Source organism: Mugil cephalus, chromosome 10 (genome assembly GCF_022458985.1).
Source record: "Mugil cephalus isolate CIBA_MC_2020 chromosome 10, CIBA_Mcephalus_1.1, whole genome shotgun sequence".
NCBI lineage: Eukaryota > Metazoa > Chordata > Actinopteri > Mugiliformes > Mugilidae > Mugil > Mugil cephalus.
This window is the reverse complement of record NC_061779.1, coordinates 17,217,000-17,237,867: the sequence shown is the minus strand read 5'-3', so window position 1 is coordinate 17,237,867 and position 20,868 is coordinate 17,217,000. Positions and strand designations below refer to the sequence as shown.

Here is a 20,868-nt window from a genome sequence, read left to right as displayed (position 1 = left end):
AGTGTAGAAGTTTTGTTTTACAAGAGGCTTATGTGGTGGAAGGCCTCTTGACCAGGAGCTTTAACATCCTAGGCTAAAGAACAAATAAAACTGTGTTGATATTGCGGCATATACACTAATGTCTGCTGAATGAAACAAACGTAAAGATTAGGATTGTGTGACACGACATCTGTTACCGATGAAGCTTAATGATAGGATGATGATTCACAAATGTCAGACATAGTATGATCTCTACTAGAGACTATAATAGTCGTCTTCCTGAGACAGTGTGGGTGTGAGCTCATCAGATTTGAGTGAAAACGAAGCAAAAACAAACAATTTTTTACCTGTTGGGTTCTGATACCAAACTGGATAAATTATCACCACAAAAAGGCCACAACAAACTAACCAAGACAGAGTTTTTAGGACCTTTTTTAAAGATGAAACTCTAGTCACTCATTCAACCATTGGAGATCAGTTTATTTCAAAATAATTTTCAAAACCATTATGAACAAAAACAGCTTGTTACTTCTGTACAAACATAGTAGAGCACCTGAGCAGACCTCAGCGATGCTGTTCACGGTGCTAGATATGGACGGGCTTAGGAAATGGTTTTCAGCCGCTGGGACAAAAAGCCATGCAACCTCTGGCTTAAGCAAAGAGACCAATGTCCCTGCGGAAGTTAAAAATAATAATAAACAATTCTCCAACACTGTAAGTGCAATAACTTATTGCATTGGCACAATCAGAAGTAGAAATACTGGATTAATATACAAAAAGCTGCTTAAAGCCATAAAAAAAAAACAGGAAAGCAATTTCAAGCTTGGTAAAAGTCCAGAGTTTTCAATAACACACAAAAAACGTTTCTTGGCAATATTACTGTAATACTTCATTGGTTTATCTTTGGAGGTCCATTATATGACAACATAAGCAAAACAAATATACAGGCAAAAGAACAATATCATTTATATTGTTCACATTCGCACAACACAACTTTATAACCATGGATTTAAATTGCTTTATTTCAGTAGTATCAACATGGACGGAGCTGCAGAGGAGTAGAGCACTGAGGGAGAACCAAAGACACACGCGGTCAACTTCAAAAAGGAGTAGGAACGCAGTCACACATTACGTCATGCTTACATTTATTTTCGGCCATGTCCTATTTTCTATCTTTATAGTTTGATGGCAATGTTTTTTTTTTATTTATTTTTTTTATCTTTAGTCATTTTAGAGGCCATTTTCTTTTCATTCACTACCATTAGTTTGAGTAAAGACTATAAGCCTTCTGTGTAGAATAAATATAAACAGTATAAGTGTTAAAGTAATCATCATGTTGGCACCTAACGTACTCACTGTTGAAGGGAAAGTGCTTCTTTGAATGATCTATTTCCTGACTGAGGGAAATTCCTAATCTGGTCAAAGTTATCAAATGACATTTTCCTCACACGTAGAGAAAACCTTCAGTAATTTTCTGCCCCTTGAAAGAGGAACTCTGTCAACAATACTGAAACGGTAAGTAGAACAACAGATTCAACAAAACAACAATCAACAACTATATAAATCGCTTTTTTTAATCAAAATTGCAAAACACTCTCTTCAGTTGGCACTTGAACTGTGTGAATTAATGAATGAAATATCTTTAAATTTAGAGCGACGAGGCATTTGAAGATGACGCTTTTGTGTTATTTGCCGTCATCTGCACTTTGGCCCAGCAGGCGTCATGGGGAGATCAGCCATAAGACTAATGGAGCCTGTCTCTAGCCTCAGCCTGGAGCCCAGCTCTGGTGACAGGCCTGTTCTAGCGGGGTAGCACACACGCAGATACCCCAGCAATCAATGGACACGCTCACCACATTCCTGCAGTCCCACTCTAATGTCATCACATTACCCGAACATTAGAGAATGCTTCAGGACGATTAGGGCCACTGATTTGACCTGCAGTCTCTGGCATGTGACAGAGCCTGCGAGCGCGAACCGCGCCCCTGCAGAGCCCACGTCTAACGTCAAACTCGTTTTTTTCTGTGTCCTCACCGTGTACACTGTGATGTGCTGTGGTGTTAGCAGGGCAGGGCGGCTCACTTTGATGCTAATGAAGTGTGTCTATTCCTGTTGGTCGCTGATTGAAGCCGGCGCGGTAAGTTGGTGTTGAAGGCTGCTGCTGTGCATTGCTGCGTCTTGTCTGCCTGTGGAGACACCGTTTCCTGTAACCTGAGGCCTGAGCCTAGTAGGGGGAACCCGGCGGAGGCAGCCCTGGGAGAGGAAACGACAAGTTGGTTTGAAATTGCTGCCAATGCGTTGCCTGCTCTCCGCCCAGAATAAACTGGCAGGCCGTATCTGCTCTCGCTCAGTTAGACTCGGTTCGCTTATTGCGTTTGACCTCCGTCCTTTTTTTTTTGCCGCAACGCGAGCTACAAGTCAAAGGCTAAGTTATTGTTTTCTTGTAGTTTTATATTTGTAGCTTGCAATAGAAACCAGGATGAAAACTTCCAGCTCTAGGTATATTGCTTTCGTTGAGCGGACGTTTTAAATAGCTTATAAAGTAAAAACATTGTTCAAAAAATCCACTTAAACTGTTTATACAATGAGAAACGAATATTTGTGTAGCAGTCTCGTAAATGAGGAGAGTGCGACAGGACGGTGGTATAAAAATACGATAAAGGAAGCAAATAATGTGAATCAAGCTCAGTTCTGTATATGTGGATAGTGTATGATATGACTGAATTTGGCACTGAATTGATCTTTTGTAAACCCTGTTCACGATTACTTTACTGAGGATTTTCAGCAGTTTGAATGTTTATTGAAGTGTAAACCCCACATGTCAATGAGACCTGAGAGATCAAGGAATCAGGGATGAGCGTCTGAGAAACATCCTCATCTAAGTCACACCTCTATTTGTCTCACTTTCAGCATCTGCTGATTGTCATAGTCACAGTTATCTCGGCTGCGTTGGCCGCTGTAATGGCCTCTGTTATCTCCGTAGTCTCTCCCTGTTCATTTGACCTGCGTTATCAATAGTGCTCTCAGGAAAACCCCCTCCTCCCCCATAGTGCTTGCTGATGGCTACTCCAGAGAGGAGCGGGGGGGGGGGGAGCCATGGGGGCAGGGCGGAGCCGGATTGGGACATCATGTAGCCCAGGAGATGGCTGCACTGTGTTCCTTGGCCTTCATGCGCAGTGCAGCTATGCTGGAGGACTTGCGGTCTGGATCAACGTTGAGATCGTAGCCGTTGATTCCCCCGCCGATCCCGGCACCCCCAAACAGGCTGCCCATATGCGTCTGTCCCATGTGGCTGCTGCCCGGACTGGGCACGCCCAGGAAGTCAGAGACGCCTCCGGGACCGTGGGGATGAGGGGGCATGCACGAGGGAACAGAGTCACAAGGCACGACGCAGCCGGGCACCGGAGATGCTCCGCTGCTGCTCCCAATCCACGAAGGGTTCTGGATCTGCAGAAGATGAGTGGGGATTACGGGTTAAAGTGGCATCATACTGTATAGAGAGCATTATCAAATCTCAAATCTGCCACTCCTCTTGTCTTTATGGTGCTCTATAGTTGAGTACAGTGCAGTTTTGGTTCAGTCTCGCTCTTCTCATAGCAACATTTAGCTCCTGAAGAAGGATATATATATGTTCTTTGAGAGTTAGTAGAGTTGAAAAAAGGAGACGAATAGACTTAAATTCAACAGATGACCAGGCTTCAAATATCAGGTTGCGTCATTATTGTTAGATGTGGCCCAGAACATCAGTTACTGCAGGATCCATCACAAATCTTTTTGAGTTCTTGATCGCGTCTACTGCTATTTTTTGATCCTGACGTCTCAGATCTGACAGCTGCCAGCAGTACATTGAGCAGACCACCACTTGTTTTCCTCTTACCTGTGCATAGTTCTCAGGACGAGTGAGTAGAGGCAGCTCGTACGCAGTAGAGAAGTGTGTGCGGACCTGTTGCATCTGGCCAAAACGCTCTCTCTTCCTCCACTTGGCTCTGCGATTCTGGAACCACACCTGCAAAGAAAACAGTCCATCAGGAGAATACTTCATAATGGAGGCCGCTATTATACTAAACTTGATCGTTTTAAGCTTTGACGTTTTTAAACTCTCACATCATGTACAACCCTGAGTACTTTTTTGTAGAAAACTGGGCCATCCTCTTGCTCAGCAAGACGAAATAAAAAAAAAAAAACTGTAACATAAATCGAGGATGGTGAGGCAAATAAATTCTGCCGCACATGAAAGTCTGGGCCTGAGTTTTAAGACTTGACGTGTCTTTAAAGTGCCGTCCACACTGAGCTATTGATGTGAAAATGGTGCGTCTCCCCTGGTGCTCCATGTTTCAGCTCCTCCCTTTGATACACAGGCGTCTGCCTCCCTTCAGGCTGCCAGCGTCGACAGATCCACATCTGGGCCTGTAGCTGTTCATAAATCACTCTGGGAAAGGTGTGCTCTCTCCCACATGTCAGCACGGTGGGATACAGTGGGGAATCCCTCTGTTCCATCCATGAAACAAATGTTGAACCTTTGACCAAGAACACATGTGTGTATATACACATATATCTAGTTCCATTTGGGCTTCTTTAAATATTGTTTGTAGCATGTGAAGTACATTTTTGGGGTGAAGTCTACTGTTTGGATTGATAGACAAGCTACTTTTCATAAAGAGGGTTCTCGCAGTAACCTGCTGACAGACTGAGGGCAGGCTACTTATCCCACTTCTCCTGTGGAACTGTGGACGGCTTTGAGGAGAGCGTGGCTCAAGGGTGGAAAAATGAAAGTGTGCAGTCAGGAAATGTTTGCAGCTTAAGAGAATGGCACAAGAATATTCATTTTCTGAAATCTTAGTATCCACGGCGGTGTACTGTGCTATACTAATTCAGCATGCTCTACATACCATTGTTATTTCTGTCTGTACACACAACATCAGTCTGAATGAATGATCCTATCTCTGCTTCTCTTCCAGAGGTTTCTTCCTTGTGCTTTTACAGATAGATAGTGTGTACGTTTTGTTATTTTTGTCCTATATACAGACTTTTCACTCATTAATTGCAGAAAAAAAATGTACTACAACTGCAACTGGAAATTAATTATAGGCATAAAACCTTCTTGTAATATGCCTTCCTTGATATGAGCCACGTCTCTTCTTTCAGTTCTAGTTACAAGGATGTGAAACAGGTTAAATAGTGGTCTGCATAAAAAAGCAATATTTAACATTTGGAGTTATCCTAACTTCTTGGAAACATTTTACTCAATTTTCTAACAAGTGTACCATGCTTATCCATGTTTATCCATGTCAAATGTGAGAATCTTGCTTTTGCCTTGTTTTTGTTATAACTAACCAAATGTCTTTGGGTTTTGAACAATCAGACAAAGTTGAAGCACTTGTCACAATTATTTTCCTTTTTTCTTGGCATTTTAAAGAACCAATAATGTTTTGATTAACTGACAATTGAAGCCAAACGAATGCAGTATCTTGTCAAAAGCAACTGAATGTAGTCCTAGTGCAAATTTAGGCGCCTATTATTTTGGTATCCTTGTTTTAGAAACTTGAAGTTTAATAAATCTTGCATTTCGTAGCGATTTATCCCGCGTCTCCATGCAAGAGAATCGAAACGAAGAGAGGCATACTGGGAGTCTCCACATGTTTATCTGTATCTATTTGTTGGTTGTCTGAATCCTATCCTCCCAAGAGAGAAGGGGGGAACTTCTTCAAAGAGAAAAGAAAGAGCGATCCCACTTCGACACAGGGGTTTGAACTTGGATTGTGGGTTGATTCCCAGCCCAATCAGCTTGTGGTTTTCACAGTCCCTGACATGCAATTTCCCCTCAGTCAACCTCTTCAAATCCCCCCTCTTTTCTTTCACTCTCATCGTTTATCTCAGTTTAGATAAACACAGTGAAAACAAGCGACACAATTAAGCAGTGTCGTCAAAAGAAGTGAATTTGCAGTGTGTGCATTATATAATAACCCCATACTGAGTTTTTGGTTTGGGGGCAGGAGTGGATTTTTATCCACTGAGATGCACGCAGCTGTATTTTTTCTAGATGATGATAAAAGCTGGTTCATTTCCAAAGAGCAGACCATAAATGGTGCATATAGCTGTTGTCCTCTGAGAAGCTGACGTAAAGAGATGTCTTCTGACTCCGACATTCCTCAGGTCAGCTGGCGAGATTAGAAAACGGCTCACCCTTGCAAAGTAGTAAAATGATATCTGAGCTCGTTGCTGAACCCCAGTGTCAAGGTGAAGGGTTGTTGCCCCTTGAATTATGTCATATGTTTGGAGGGGGTCTCTGAGCCTGTGTTATGCTCCCCATGAGGATTTGCGTGTATTATTGTTTAGGGTTTGTCATGTCTTTCCTTTAGTGGCTCTTTGGTTACATTGGCTCATAACATCACAGGTTTCCAAATATAAACCCCAGCACAAAAGACTTTGTTTGGATTGATAATCATAAAGCTTTCTTACGGTCATAGTTGCTATGGTTTTGCTATTGAAGTCACAACTTGGTGCTTATCTGGTGATCTTGGGAAAAAAATGCCGTTAAACATAGATATTTCCGACTAATCTAACCTCCGGATTAAACATTTCCTCATTTCCGTAGGCAAACAGGTAGCAGGACATGATATAGTTATTCTTATCTCTACTGCTATTTTATTTTTTTATTTGTAATGATATTGACCTGTATTTTCCTATAAATTAATTAAATTGTGACCCGCGTCAGGAAATATAGTCTCATCTTCATTCAGATGGTTATACAATAAAAGGAATTACTCAAGAACAGCTGTAAGTGCTGTTGAATGACCTTTTTGGTTTGGGGCTTAGGTCAATATCAGAAGTATTTCAAAGCTTTACTTTCCTTTTAAAATATTACGTTTATTAGTCACCAAGCAGTCATCTTAATTGTGATGGATCAGGATAACTTGAGTTAATGTTGCTCCTCTTCTCATCTTAATCTCTTTGTCGTACTCCCACTCCTCTGTTGAAGCCCTTCTGTCCCTCTCCACCTCCAACACCGACCCCTCTCTCCGTGTCTCTCTCCTCCCTCCTCCCTTTTAAGTCAGTCGGGGGAAGTGGGGATATTGGAAAGTGAGATGGGAGAATGTTCAAACTGGAGCTTGTTTTCATTTCATGTTTAATTTCCTGACGCCTAAGCCCTCGGCTTTCCGCGGCTAACCTCTCTGACCTTTCAGAGGCGTGCAGACGAGAGCAGCAGACCGGCCGTACACATACACACATAGGACGCTCATAGGAATCGCGCACAATTTACATACCGTGTTATATACAGATTTCAAAGTCACTAACAAATGCGGGTATTTTAACCTGGACCCTCTCGAACACTTATTTGAACTTTTGTATAAACAATCACACAATGTCTGAGCGCATACGTCCCCCTTGCCATGGTTTCTGGGTACTGAGTGCGTAATGTTTCGCAGAGTTTTCTCTACGTAGCTTTTCCTTTGAGCGGCAGTAGGATTGAGACCCTAGCCAAATAGTTTGGCAGAGAGATAATTCAGGGGAACTTTATGAAGTCAGATGTGTCCTTTGCTGCTCTGTCTCCTATTCCCCAATTTTTAACCTCCTGCATTTCTGAGAAAGGGAAGTCACTGGCGGCTTTACACAAGCAGATTTCCGATTAATATAACATTTTTTTACTATCTACCATAAAGAACAGCAGTGGCCCATCCTGTGTATGATACCAAAAAGGATGATATTTACCAACTGCAAACACTTACCACTCTTGTTTATTTTATTTAGCAGACATCTGCAAGGAAGGTGGCTCAGTGCTTTTGGAGCTCAAAGTGCTTGGCGGTGATACAGTAATTGCTAAAGACGCTGACAGCAAAATGCAGCTTACAGAGCCATTAAAGAGCTTTATTTATGCTCCAGAGCCAGCAGGCAGGGAGAGAGGAAGAGGGAGAGAGGGAGGGCAGAGTCCACAACTCCAAACGGGGCTTTGAAGTCCAGCCGTCTCACCTCATCTCTGTCATCCAGGACCACTGCTATTGATAGACTGCCTCAGCAGTCACTCACACACAACCTCCTCCTCCATAAAAAAAAAAGTAGGCAGTGGTGAAGTTCAAGTTGGAGGTTGAGACCTAATTGTACTAAATAAACTGGTGGCAGCAGAAGTCACAGATGTGATTATAGAAGACTGCAGGCCGGCTTTATGAAGACATTCATCATTAAACTGAGGATGAAACTGTAGGACCTTGACATTGGCATTTTGGCAGAAAACATCTGTACCCTGGATTTTAGTTGCCGTTGTTTTCGGAGATGAAAAGGATTCTCCAGTTGCTTGCCAAGCTTCGGGTGCCCCTTGGTATTCAACAATTGGATATCCCTGGACTTTGTCTCGATGAACCTTCAGTTGAAATTGTGGGCTTTAGTCTTGATTGCGTGCATATTTAGGGTCTGATTTTAGAAGTATGGGTCAAACCTCACAGTGACTCAATAGACTGCTGTGTGTCTGTCAGATGAAAAAGTTAATTATATTCATCTGGGGAATAGATGGGCCTGTGTGAACGCAACATGAATGTGCTTATTTTACTGTACCACCACAAGGACTAGGCCAGGTTCTCTGTCCCTGACTTTGTCTCAGACTATGCGTGGAAATTGAAACTGGCATCTCAAAGTGTTTTTTATATCCATGCCAAATATCTTTGATGGCTTTCCGTGTGTTTTCCTTCCCCGCCTCCAGAGTTGTGCAGTGAAGTAGTTTGAACATGGTAGTGCCGGAGAGAAACCCTTGGCCCCTGACCCTCTACTAGAGCCTGCACCATGTAAGTGCTAAGAGCAGAGTTTTCCCTTAGTCCCACCCATCCCACTCTGATCTAAAACTGGCAGGCAGAAAGAGAGATGGAGAACAATAGGCCTTGCTGTCTGCTGTTCGGAACAATCTTTGTCAACGCGCCAGCCTTAACTCTCCCAGCCCTCTTCGTCAGTTCCCCAAGTGATTGTTAGCATGCAAACATGAACAACTGTGCTCATACAACAAAGCTGATGGAAACCCAGAAGAGGAACATCCTCATCAGTCGTTTCAGCAAACCGTCATGTGTTTATGTTCACGTGACATAAATGCCCTTAGCTTTGCCCTCAGTGGACAGGAGCAAAAACATTGAGATGATTCCCTTTCTCCCATTTTCATGCAAACATTGTTTGTAATCATGTTTCAATCATTCTCAAACCTTAACCGCATGTTTTGTTATTGCAGCCATGATGACGGAGCTACCCTAACCTTGACAAAGTAGTAATTTAAACCAAACCACAATGTTACGCTCACTGTAATAAAATACTTGTGTTAATCTGCATTGTGATCTTTCACTAAACTCAACTTACTTTTCTGCGTAAACCTACAAGTCGTACAATTATTGCAATGACTTAGAAGTGTTTTGGAAAATAAATCTTGCTGACCAGGAGATCATATCGGAAAATCTATTTATGCCTTGATATTTATGTAAACAATGATCTATCGTCAATGCAGAGCCAATACAGAGCCTTTGTTATCGTGTCATCCTCACCTGTACACGAGCCTCCGTCAGGTCCGTCCTCAGTGCCAGCTGCTCCCTGGCATAGACATCGGGGTAGTGTGTCTTCTGGAAAACTTTCTCCAGCTCCTCCAGCTGGTAGCTGGTGAACGTGGTACGATTGCGTCTCTTCTTGCCCTTGTTGCTCTCCGCTTCGCTTTTGTCCAGGGGGCTGGAAAGGTCCGACCCCGGGCGCTCGCTGGGCCCCTTCACGCCGGGTTCCTTAAGGTTCAGGTAGCTGCCTTCCATCCCAGGAGGGTCGATGCTCGGGGGCAACTCAGACTCCGTCAAGCCGCTGTTGTCTTTTCCTGTGTGGATGAGGTTGAGACAAAAGAAGGAGGTGTGAACTGTTACTCTGATACTCTGAGGGGGGGGCGAAGTTTGAGAAACGTCTCAGTTTGAACTTAAATGTAGAGTTGTATTATTCTTGAGGGAAAACTCTTGACGTTTGAATTAAACAGCCAAACAAACTCACGTCCTTTCAGTCCACCGCGTTGTGAGGACGTTGCCAATGCGGTGACACTAACAAGAAAGCGCTAACAACAACATCGCAAGTAACGTGAGTAACCTTTAGCTAGGTGGTGTGTGTGTATATATAATATATATACAGTTGCTGCTGCAAAACTAACATCCATAGAGCTTGAGGTAATTTCCCAGAGCCAACACACCAACTCAGCTCGCCTGGTGATTGAGTCAAATAAGGCCTTGTATAAAAAAAAAAAAAAAAAAACTTTTCAGCATGCACGCAAAATGGACAGCCACAAAACCCTGATGAGATACTTACAGAATTTCTGAATTAAATTATAATGGTTTACTCAACCTTTAAATTTGACATGTTTAACAGAGGGCCTGGATTGTAAACTGGGGTTGTAGCCGTTGTGTAATGGAAGATACAGTGGGAAAAGCAGAAATATATCTCCTGCGACTCCCCCAGCCTTATGAAAGTACGCTGCTAAATCTCTGGATCACCCTTTTTAACGACTGCTGGTGCTGGTTAAAAACCTGCTGAAACATACAGGAAGATTTTAAAATGTGGGTGATAATTAACCATTCATCTCAGCAGTTTTGCAAGCGCATCATTCTTTCAGTCTGAATTCATACGAAGCATGAAAAAATCATTACAGCCTTCACAGTTTACTCGAGTGTGGCTTTTCGTGTAATACAAATCCCATTCTTACTGTAATATCCCTTTCAAACAAGCAGTTCCGACCAACTTGCAACCATTTTAAAGCTGAATAAAAATCGCCACATGGTGTCAATAGAAGACCTATAATTATAGTTACAACTATATAATTGGGATGTTCAGCTGAGCAGTAATACTTTCTATAAAATTTGGCTAAATGAAGCACTGGAGTCTTACTTTTAAGTCCGCAAGTGTGTCTGCCTATCATCACTTTACAGCATCCCCAGGAACTGACATTTACTTTTACATCATCTCTGTAATGGTTTATTTTAAGGTTCAAAGGCCTTGTCTGCGTGCAGCAAGTCTAAAAGTCGCGGAGTAGAAACGTCTCTTTTTTTTTTTTTTTTGTTTGAAAGGTATGTCACTACACATTGGTGTGACCTGTGACACAGCCCCTCGAAGCCCTCTCCTTCACATGTCTCAATCACGCCACCTGAAACCCGAGCCGCGCCAAATCCGCTCCGTCTCGAGCCGTGTATGGCGGGCCTTGTGCGCGGGGGCCACCGCGCTTACCCCACAGGCTCGCCCCCCCCCCCCCCCCCCCTCAGATGTAAACAACATTGTGTTTGTCACCTTCAATTTCTGGGGCGCTCGTTTTGTGACAGACCTCGCTCTGTTCCTGTCCGTGCGTTGCTGGCTTTTTTTGTTTCCTTTCAGGAGATGGAGAAAGCTGTCCCTTCTTTCTTCAATAAACAAACAGCCGTGTGAATAAATAAGCTGAAGGGCTCTGGTTGTGGGCCAGTGAGAACAGTGTGCTCGGTCAGCCTCTGTTTGCCTTTCCTGCGAATGGGCACGGAGAGCACCCCGTCCTGACTGTTCTGGTCTGAAACCAGCGAATAATGGTCTCCTCCGCATAAACAGACTTCGAGTCCTGTGCAGCACCAGCATTGCTTTAACCTGTCTGTGAGTTAGAACGTTTGGGACAGTTGAATAGTTTATCTTTATGTGCATGCATTTGCCTTTGTCACTTTGCATTTAAGTTGTAATGACGGCAAAGAAGGTTGATGCATTGTGCCACAAGTTGAGTGGTTAATAAGAATAGTTTTGGAGTGATGAAGCCGGGCAGTGTCTGTCTGCAACATGCATGTTTGTTTTCACAGATTACTGCGCCTCCGGCTAGTGTGTCCCACAATGAAATGTCAATAGTCATCCCCTCAAACCTGCGGCAGCCCTCCTCGGCTCTCCAGCTCAGACTTGGCCCGACCGAGACACTAATGGAACAACACGGCTCGCCCAGCTGGAGTTCATGACCTCATATCGCTGTGGCCTACCTGTCAGACCCTTTTACAGTCTCCACGCGAAGGCAGATGTTCTGACATCACCAATCCCTCAGCTGGCCTCTCGTTCTCGAGCGCCGCGCAATAATTTCATTCTACCCCTGGGCAGGAACATGGCTGAAATGTTAGTAAAGTGAGACAGGTCAACCCTAGGTTCCTGTCTCGCATTTGAATTGTGCAAGAGAAAATGCGGTTATGCCCCTGAGCGCGGCATATGTCCTGTGGAGGATGAGGCTGCAGCTGGGGACGCAGATGAAGGGATGTGAAGAGGTAGGATGGTGCATAAACCCTCGCTCTGGCATCAGGACGGGTCGGAATAGTTTTTTGGACGCGCAGTACACTTTTCCTTTTTTCGACTTGGGTCAGAACATAAATTGATAGATTAGTAGAATGATCGGTGGTGATAGATACTCCTGTGTATCTAGTAAATATGAACCTGCCACTGGCAGATAGTTGGATCAGTTTAGCACAAAGAATGGAAAGAGATCCTGTCTCTGTTCACAGCATCTGCTGCTTTACATGGGAGTTTGTGTTCAACTATTGCCCGGTTAGGCTAACACTGGAGACTGCAAGATGTTATTGGTCCCAACCGAGAAATTGTTTGCCAGACACCCGTTTCCAAAACAGTCCTATAGCCTTTTGAAGCTCCTCTTACCAGTCATCATGCTACGCTAACCAGAAGAAAATGAAGAAACGATGAACTCTTCCTTTAAGGTTCTCAGATTTACACAAGCTGTTATCGCCACATTTTACACTGGAATCATCACCAATCAACATCTTCTCTCTGTCTAGTATCAATAACTCATCTCTCTGTCATGCTAACCACACAGAATTTTTTGCCACAAAAATTCTTCCAGTTTTCCCGCATGCTGAGCTGTCTTTTCTGCACGCTGCTCCGGAGAACACAGCCATCACACTCTGCTATCTTTTGGGAGCCAAGATTCCAGCGCGCTGGCTCCGATTTTTTTTGGCATTCGGAGGAATGTGTTTCTGACAGTTGTTCTCGTTTCAGGATCCGTCAACGTATATATATGTGTGGATGCAGTGAACACTGGCGACTGATCCCGTAATTTGCCAGGGTTCTCTGTGACAAGCTGCAGACCTCTTCAGTTAGCTGAGGTCAGATGTTTACTAGGGTCAGCAATTTAATCACTGCTGAAAACAGAGAGAAAACATCAAAGTGTAATTTAACTGGTTGTAAAGCAACAGGGCACCCTCTCAGTTTTTATGGAAAGGGACGGGGAGGGTCAAGTGAAGCCAAATAAAAGAAACACTATAAATTAGTAACCTGGGGAAGGGTTAATGACCAAACACTAAATGGGGAAGGGAATGCTTTTAGAGTGCTCTCAAATTTTCTCTCAAAACACTGACAGCAGTTTGCCACACCGGCTCTGCACTTATCACACCTTATATGGACCAAATAAAATATTCCATTAGGGTTTGTCGTCAACAGGTGACTATTAATTTGCGTTCATTGTTGCTTCGCAGACATGCTTTGGGCTGGATTCTTTTTTCCGCTGCTCCGTCTAAGACCTGATGTTGACTGTTGTTTCCTCAGTGGAAGGGAGGCTCCCAGATGTTCCTGAGGAAAGATCTATGCCAGCGGCTCATACAAGAATGCAGATTCCCTGAGAAACGCAAAAAATCTTTCTGTTCAGCCTCAGCTCCTGAGAAACTGACTCAATCATGACCTCACTACTGTCATAATACCTTGGGCCGCGGCTGTCGCTGTCTCATATCAAAGTGTTCAGAAATAGTTTGGGGAGAAAAAAAGTATTTAATAACAGGGAAGTATGTAAGCTTTCTTCTTAAGGGAGAATATTGCAGAGCCTCTTGACAAAATGGTGCTTCAGTATCGTTAAAAACAAAGGGTTTTGAAGTATTTGCAGAAATACAACTCATGCTTAACTTCATGTATATATCATATATCAATGCACAGAAACACGAGCATTGACAACATCAAGTTCAAGATGTTAGAAATTTGCTCGGCTAATCTTTCTAATGCTGAGATTGATTGTATTTCGCATTATCATTATAGCAAATGAGATTGGGTCTGGTGAATCTATTGAGTACCAGATGACAAGGAATTAAAATGGTAAGCAGTTGAAACTGAATGTAGTTAAAAAGTATATGAGACATAATGTAATGCAATCATCTGCTTCGCAGTTGGCCCCAAAACATTCATTCTGTCTGGATTTTTTCATCCTTTGCAATCATATGCAGACATAAAAAACTCAGGTGCAGGCAGTTTCGCTCAGTGGGTGTCTGTACCACTGTTTTTTATTAAAAATATATATCAAGTAAGATAAACTGTGTTTACGCGAGCTGAGAAAGAGCTATTGTTAGCCATAGCGCTAGAAGTGGTCATTCTCATACTTTCTGCCTTGCCCACTAGTTTCATTCCTTTTTGATCATACCACAGCGTGGCCACGTGCTTGTATCATTCAAGAAGTCTTAGGTTTCCACTGATAAGAGCCGAGGAAGCGAAGGTAAAGCCTCAGCGCCAGCCTCAACACCAAAGGCACTGATCAAAATGCGTGCCAGCTGGCTTAAGTTTCCAAGTCAGAGTTTTTATTCTGGCCTGCATGCAGATGTCAGGTAGGCAGCGGGACGTTGCCTACGCCTGCAACATAGGGGCTGAGAGTAAAAGTTGAGGCACGCTATGTTAGCTTGAGGAAATGCAGGAACAAACATGAGCAAGTGTTATTTTTAATAGGGATCAGTGGAATTTTAATTGAATGCGCCTTTGCATCACGGAAGGTTTCTTCATGTTAAAAGGGAGTTTTTCTTTGCCACTGTCGCTCTGATGGTTTCAGGCTCTGGGTTCTGTAAACTTGAGACAATTTGGATTGTTCGTGACGTTCTATAAATAAAATTTAATTTAATTTAAATTGGAAAAACAACACCTTATAAAACAAGAGCTTTGTTGCCAAAGTTATATGAATGTTTTTTCCTCTAATGTCAGGCAAAATGCTGCTGCTTTGCCTCATGAGTCACACATCGTACAAGCCAGGAATTCACCTATTCACTGATTATATATTCTAATTTATTCTGGTGCGCTCAGACACACGCTGGCACGATCGCAGGTGTCACATGGCGTATGCTTTTTGTTCAAATCGACACAATCTGTTAGCCATCAGCGCATACATATCCTGTGACATCACTTCCCCAAGCTTTGTAACATGTACTTAGAGTACTATATTATGACAGGACGCTTTTAAAGCGCTGCCAGGACTTTTTGGGGTTGTGTTTTGGTTTTCAAATGCTGAGAAAATGTTTTACATATCACAGGATGCTGGATGTCCCACTCAAGGAGGGAATGGAGGTTGTTTGAAAGACTGACCATACATAGTTGTATTTTCCAAATGTAGAATTTGCTTTGGTTGTTTTGGGAAGAGGCAGAACTTACACGGTTCAGTCAGCGCTGGGCCTGTATCAGTATTCCCATACCACCAGTGTGTGTGTGTTGCGTACCATCCAGTCTCTACTTTTCTTTCAGACTCAGTATTATTTCTACTCATGTTCTCTTGGATTCATAAAGTGTGAAAATATCTTAATCATAACTTTAGGTTTACAACAATCCCTCTGCTGCGCCAATCACTCCGCACCAAGGATAGAGCTTGAAAATGAATTAAAATCCAACAGTGAGTGCAGTAAAGTACTTGCATGTAAACAGTCCTTCCCACACATGTGCGACTTTCCCAGAAACCCTCTCATTTCTCCCGAGTCTCTCAAATCATTACCCAATCTCAGTGTCCATTTGTGACTCCTTGCTTATTTGTACAAGGTATTGTTGAGACGGGGTTATGTAAACCAGTCCCACTTTGTCATCTCGGGGACTCTCGCAGCTTTTGAGATCTTGTGTTTGGGGAGTATGAATAATAACCATAGGAGCCAGTGATGCACATCTGCCTTACATTAATGCGAACCTCTCCAGCAGTGCTGACCTGCATTCCTCAGCTCTCGATCAGCTCCGGGGAGTTTTATTTCATTCATCCCCTCGTGAGCAGGTACACGGCTTCGCCCCTGTCCTCAGCGAGGGACAGTCTCGCCGATTAACGTGCACTTAAATGAACAGAAGCACCGACTGATATACTCGTTACGTACTGAAAATTGGTTAATCCAGAGACAATACTCGAATTGTAATAAATATAATTACCGGTGGATTACTGGCTCTAAGCATTATTTGCATTTATACTAAGATAATTATAACAGAATCATAAGCACAAGATATTTCACACTGAGAATGTGCACAATTACTTGAAAATTAATTTTTAAATTCAACTTCTTCAGTTTTACAAATTGTCCACCACAGCTGAATGAGCTCTTCAGAAATGATGTGATTTTTAAAGTTGGAAAAAATGGAAGAGTCCTAATTTAAATAAGGTGTAAATTTTATAATTATTTAATTATAATTATTTTAATGCATTCATTAATTAATCAAACCTTTATTTATACAGGTAAATCTCATTGAGACCCGAGGACTCATTTTCAAGAGAGACCTGCGTAATTTTCTTTGATTTTCTTGTACTTTTCTTGTGCGTTATTAATAGAAATTTAACTTATCAATAGCAAATTTTTAGATGTATACATCTTCACATAGGTGGGACATTTGGGAATGTTAGGTGACCTCCACAGCTCCGCATACACACAGAAAATATTGGGTTGCCATGTGAACAACACTAGTTTGAGCTGAAGTTGCCACATAGAAAATTCCATGGGTACGGGATGACTTTTTGTCATCGTGATGGAGATGAAGCATCAGCATTGAGCAATATATCTCCCATCGAGGACCACACATAACAGCACAACCCTGTTGACGCCTGAGGCTTTGGCAGGACCCCAAAGTATCCTCCCCAGAGCCACGATGCCTTCATCTGGCTGCAACATTTTCAATAATAACATTGCACAGCTCTCCTCGAGAGAGGCACGCTGCATTTAATGACGGTGTTTAAGTGATTCTGTCAATGCACTTGCCAAATCGATTCACTTCAATGCAGGAGCAGTCGAATGTGTTTGAGTAAAAAAAAAATAATAAGTGACAGTTCAGACTGAAATAAACACTGACTCCAGTTGTTTCTCAGGAAAACACATTACTTTGCACTTTTATAGATGTATTTTTGGCAGAATTTGGTCCTGGCTTCTGCGCAAAAAATTACTTAACTGAAAGCCTTGTTGTAATTGGCCCCTCTGAGCAGTTCAATTTAATTTGGTTCACCTAAATTTTATATATTAACCTACACCCATCGGTGTATTTAAATTTGTTGGTGCCAGTGTTTGGTCTCGATTTTCTGACACTTCAGTCGAGTGGCAGATTCAAATTTACTGTGTATTTAAAGGTTGGATTACTGCGCAGGTTTCGATTAACGTGCGTCACATTTCAGCTATGATCACAACAGCTGTTTTGTTCTGTCACATCCTGATAAACATCTGGAACTGAATTCTAGGCGCCAACGGGTCTGTAGCTAAATGCTAACCGAAATATAATTTAATACAGTTTCCAAAACGAGTGTCAATACGTTATAAAAAAAAAAAAGGAAGAAAGAAGAAGAAGAAACATGATGTGCCTGCAGGCCTTTATTGTCTGTTGTTATTCTCCACGACGTCTGATTAATTGCTTTTTAGTCTTTTTGGTATATTGTTACTAAGAGTAGATTGTTGACCTAATAAGAAGGGTTTCTCTTTTTATTTTAAACCACGCGTCTCATAAAAGAGACAATAAAATGTGGTGTTTTCTTTCAACGACTTTAAGTTACATTTGTCACGCAGCAGATTATAGGAGGAGTCTGTAAATCTTTAGTTTTAAATGGATCTTATTTATCAGGATGGCAGGCACTCAATGAAAATTGACATTTGATATTTAACTGACTGTTACTGTGAATATAAATAATTTTGTCTATGAAACTATACGGAATTAAGTCGTAATTGTCCATTTAAATTACGAATCAGTTGCGCACTTACTGTAGCTTACTAACGCCTGTCCGACCACCTGGACTTAACTTTAAATAATAAAGTTGCACAAATTAAACTAATCTTCAAAATCGTCCAGCTGGCATTTTACTTTATTCGTTTTTAGTACTTGGTTTGTTTGTTTTTGTCAGTTTTGCGTGTGCGTACAGTGATCAGGAGATTTTTGTGCAGACAGGAACAGGCTGGAGTTGTAGGCCATTAGAGGAGTGACAGCGATGCTGCGGCTTCCCCAGGAATGAAATGAAAACTTTTATGACAGAAATGTAAATAAATCGGTCCTGCAGTTCAACTCCACAGAGTCAACAAACACAAATGTGCAAACAACAATTTCACAATCTTAAAATATCTGACTCAACTCCTGTCGAGGCGTAAAGCGACTACAAACTTTTTAAATGGAAATAAAAAATAATACTTTAGGTATAAGCAGGTTTCTAAAGCACTTGAAACTCCCCCAGATCAGACTGTGATGGCTAGCTGCTTATTCCTGTCTCCTCTGGATTTGAGGGAGTTAAGGTCATAGATATGTTCCCGAGCCAGAATCATTTCAGAAAGGAAATATTGCGGGATATTTTCTGAAAATAAATTTCTCATCACAATGACCATATCAGGAAACTATGCGCATCAGAGTTACATCACAAATGGATTTAAGCTACAAATGCACAGGTCTGTGGAGTTGGTGCTGATGGTTTTCTTCTCTCTTCCTCGTACTCGCTGCGCAGATTACTTACGTTCACATCATGTGAAACGATACCATAAATGCACATTATTGCTTTCACCCGTCTCGCGTATTTGCATTAAACCTACGCGCAACAGGTCTCCAATCACTGTCACTCTGCGCCTGATTTACGCGGACTCACCATAGCAGGGGATGAGCGTCCCGTTGTGTCCGCTGTCCGGGTGCAGCTTGCCGCCTTCGGGTGGAGTTTTGCAGGTCGGTCGCTGCATGAAGAGCTGATATTTGTTGAAGTTGCCCTCCTCAGCGCCATCCAATGACTGGCACTCCGGCTGGAAAGGACTCCGAGACTTCTCCCCGTAAGCCTGTCCTTTACCCGGGATGAACGTGGGGCTGTATTTCGTTTCAGTGCTCGGGAAAGTCCTGAAAGGGTTCGCTTGGTGATCTCTACTTTGCGCAGTAGATGTACTATAATATGAATCCATCGATGTCATATCGCAGTATGAGACGCACGTATCTGCGTTCATACCTAAAAAAAAAAAGTTATTATAACAGAAAAAAAAAAAATCCACACGCTTCTTCTTTCCCTCCCCTTCTCTGGACAGCAGATATTCTCCCCAAATTCTCACGCACTGACAAACTCACGCTGCTGCGCTCATGCACGCACACTCTCGCACTGACGCATCTGGGACTGGTTAAAAAACGAATCAGATGTTTTCCAGAGACTGCAGACTGAACAAATGCTAAAAGCCCCCTGAAGGTTTGTCGGGGTAGGAGAAATGCCTTGCTCAAGCTGATGCCGCCTCGGTAGCCTACAGTGTATGTGACACAGTCCGACCTGCAGGCACTAGGCACGTCTGAAGTAGGCCCACACCGAGCTTCAGCATGTGCTATATGCAGCCAGTAGAAATGGGAGGTCAAGCTCAGAAGGGGGAAAGCTTTTTTGGTAAACACGCGGGAGACACGACACATGACATTAATGTAATTAGAGGATGAATATAACGGCTTTGATTCCTGCTGTTGACCCTAACCTCTGACTTTAAAGCCTTATTCCAGTCCCCGCAAAGGCACCGTTGCGCTTTGTCGTTAATTAATATTTGTGGAATAAAAGCGTGTTTTTTTTCTTTATCCGTACACTTTAAAAGTGTAAATCTGAGGATTAGTTCTGTAATCCCGAGCAGTAAGAGCGAACATGGCGTCAGCCCATATGACACTTGGATGTGATGTAAATACTTTTTTAGAGACACTTCTTAAACAATTAACCGTTCGAGCAGGATACACTTGCAGTGGACTGGAATTCATCGAAAACAATCCGCACTCCTTCCATCTGAAAACTGGCACTTCTTAATATTGAATTAATTACACGCCATTAAGCCTGTGATGCTCACTGAAACACTTGGCTTCATGCGCTGTTGCAATTTGGTAAAACGACGACGACGCGCCTTCTGTTTGCATTTTCTTGGCCACAAAAGGCCCCCCGACTCTAGAAGTTACAGTCTTTTAAGGAAACAAGATAGCTCTTTATGGCTGTCGGTAGTCAAATTGGATAAGCTGTCTCAAATTACGTCCTTAATTTTTAGTATATTATCACGATTTGGAGGTAATGGTTTAACATCAAGTTTGAACAGCTAAATGAGAGAGAGAAAATCCCCAGTCTTATTAGATCTGACACAACAGACAGTTTCCGGTTAGTATGGGATAAGCATGGACTCTTTATTATTACCGTTGTTATTATTATTGTTAAATATTAATTAATTATCTTAAAAAAATAATAAGGGAACGAATTCTTCACTGTTTAAATTTTCTTTTCTTTAAAATAGCATGACTCTTGTGGCACTATAGCTCGTGCCTTGTTTACCCAACGGCCACATCTGCAGCTGCAGCCACGAAGAGGATTAAATTCCTTCAAAATAAACGATTCAAAATGTGATACAGCTACAAACGAATAAAAACGCTAGCTCTTCTTTAAGTTGATTTTTTTTACGAGAAAAAAAAAACAGTAACCTTTTAGCGTCGGTTACGTTTTTTTTTTTTGTACACTAAGGAGGTCACATTTTGAAAATCGAAAATAAATTCGTTGACATATAAAGCAACGCGCTTAGTCTCGTCGGTGCAACCTCTTTTCACCACCGGCTCCTCTCTGGCTGTGCAGGTATTTCTTAACGAGACTTTTGACCGTATTCCTCGTTGGTTTATTAGTAAATATTTCCTGTAAAAAATCTTTTTTTCCAGTTCCACGTAATGAGTTTAACATTGTCTGAACATACT

General features: G+C 42.3%; 1 protein-coding gene across 1 annotated transcript; it reads right to left on the bottom strand.

Annotated features, from left to right (window-relative positions):
* Nucleotides 1-441: 441 nt before the first annotated feature.
* Nucleotides 442-19,462, bottom strand: alx4b (ALX homeobox 4b). Its single transcript, XM_047597447.1, has 4 exons — nt 18,785-19,462; nt 9,492-9,805; nt 3,857-3,985; nt 442-3,426 (listed from the first exon to the last, which is right to left on the bottom strand). The coding sequence occupies exons 1-4, from the start codon at nt 19,125-19,127 to the stop codon at nt 3,106-3,108; spliced, it is 1,107 nt and encodes a 368-aa protein (XP_047453403.1). The 5' UTR covers nt 19,128-19,462; the 3' UTR covers nt 442-3,105.
* Between the last annotated feature and the right edge of the window lie 1,406 nt (nt 19,463-20,868).

What these genes read in the sequence shown, in the direction of transcription:
- alx4b (XM_047597447.1), bottom strand. Translation starts at nt 19,127, where the DNA reads ATGAACGCAGATACGTGCGTCTCATACTGCGATATGACATCGATGGAT. An exon ending in GACGCTCATCCCCTGCTATG is followed by an intron (nt 9,806 to 18,784) that starts GTGAGTCCGCGT and finishes TCATCCACACAG; the next exon opens with GAAAAGACAACAGCGGCTTG. An exon ending in GTCCTGAGAACTATGCACAG is followed by an intron (nt 3,427 to 3,856) that starts GTAAGAGGAAAA and finishes CATCTTCTGCAG; the next exon opens with ATCCAGAACCCTTCGTGGAT.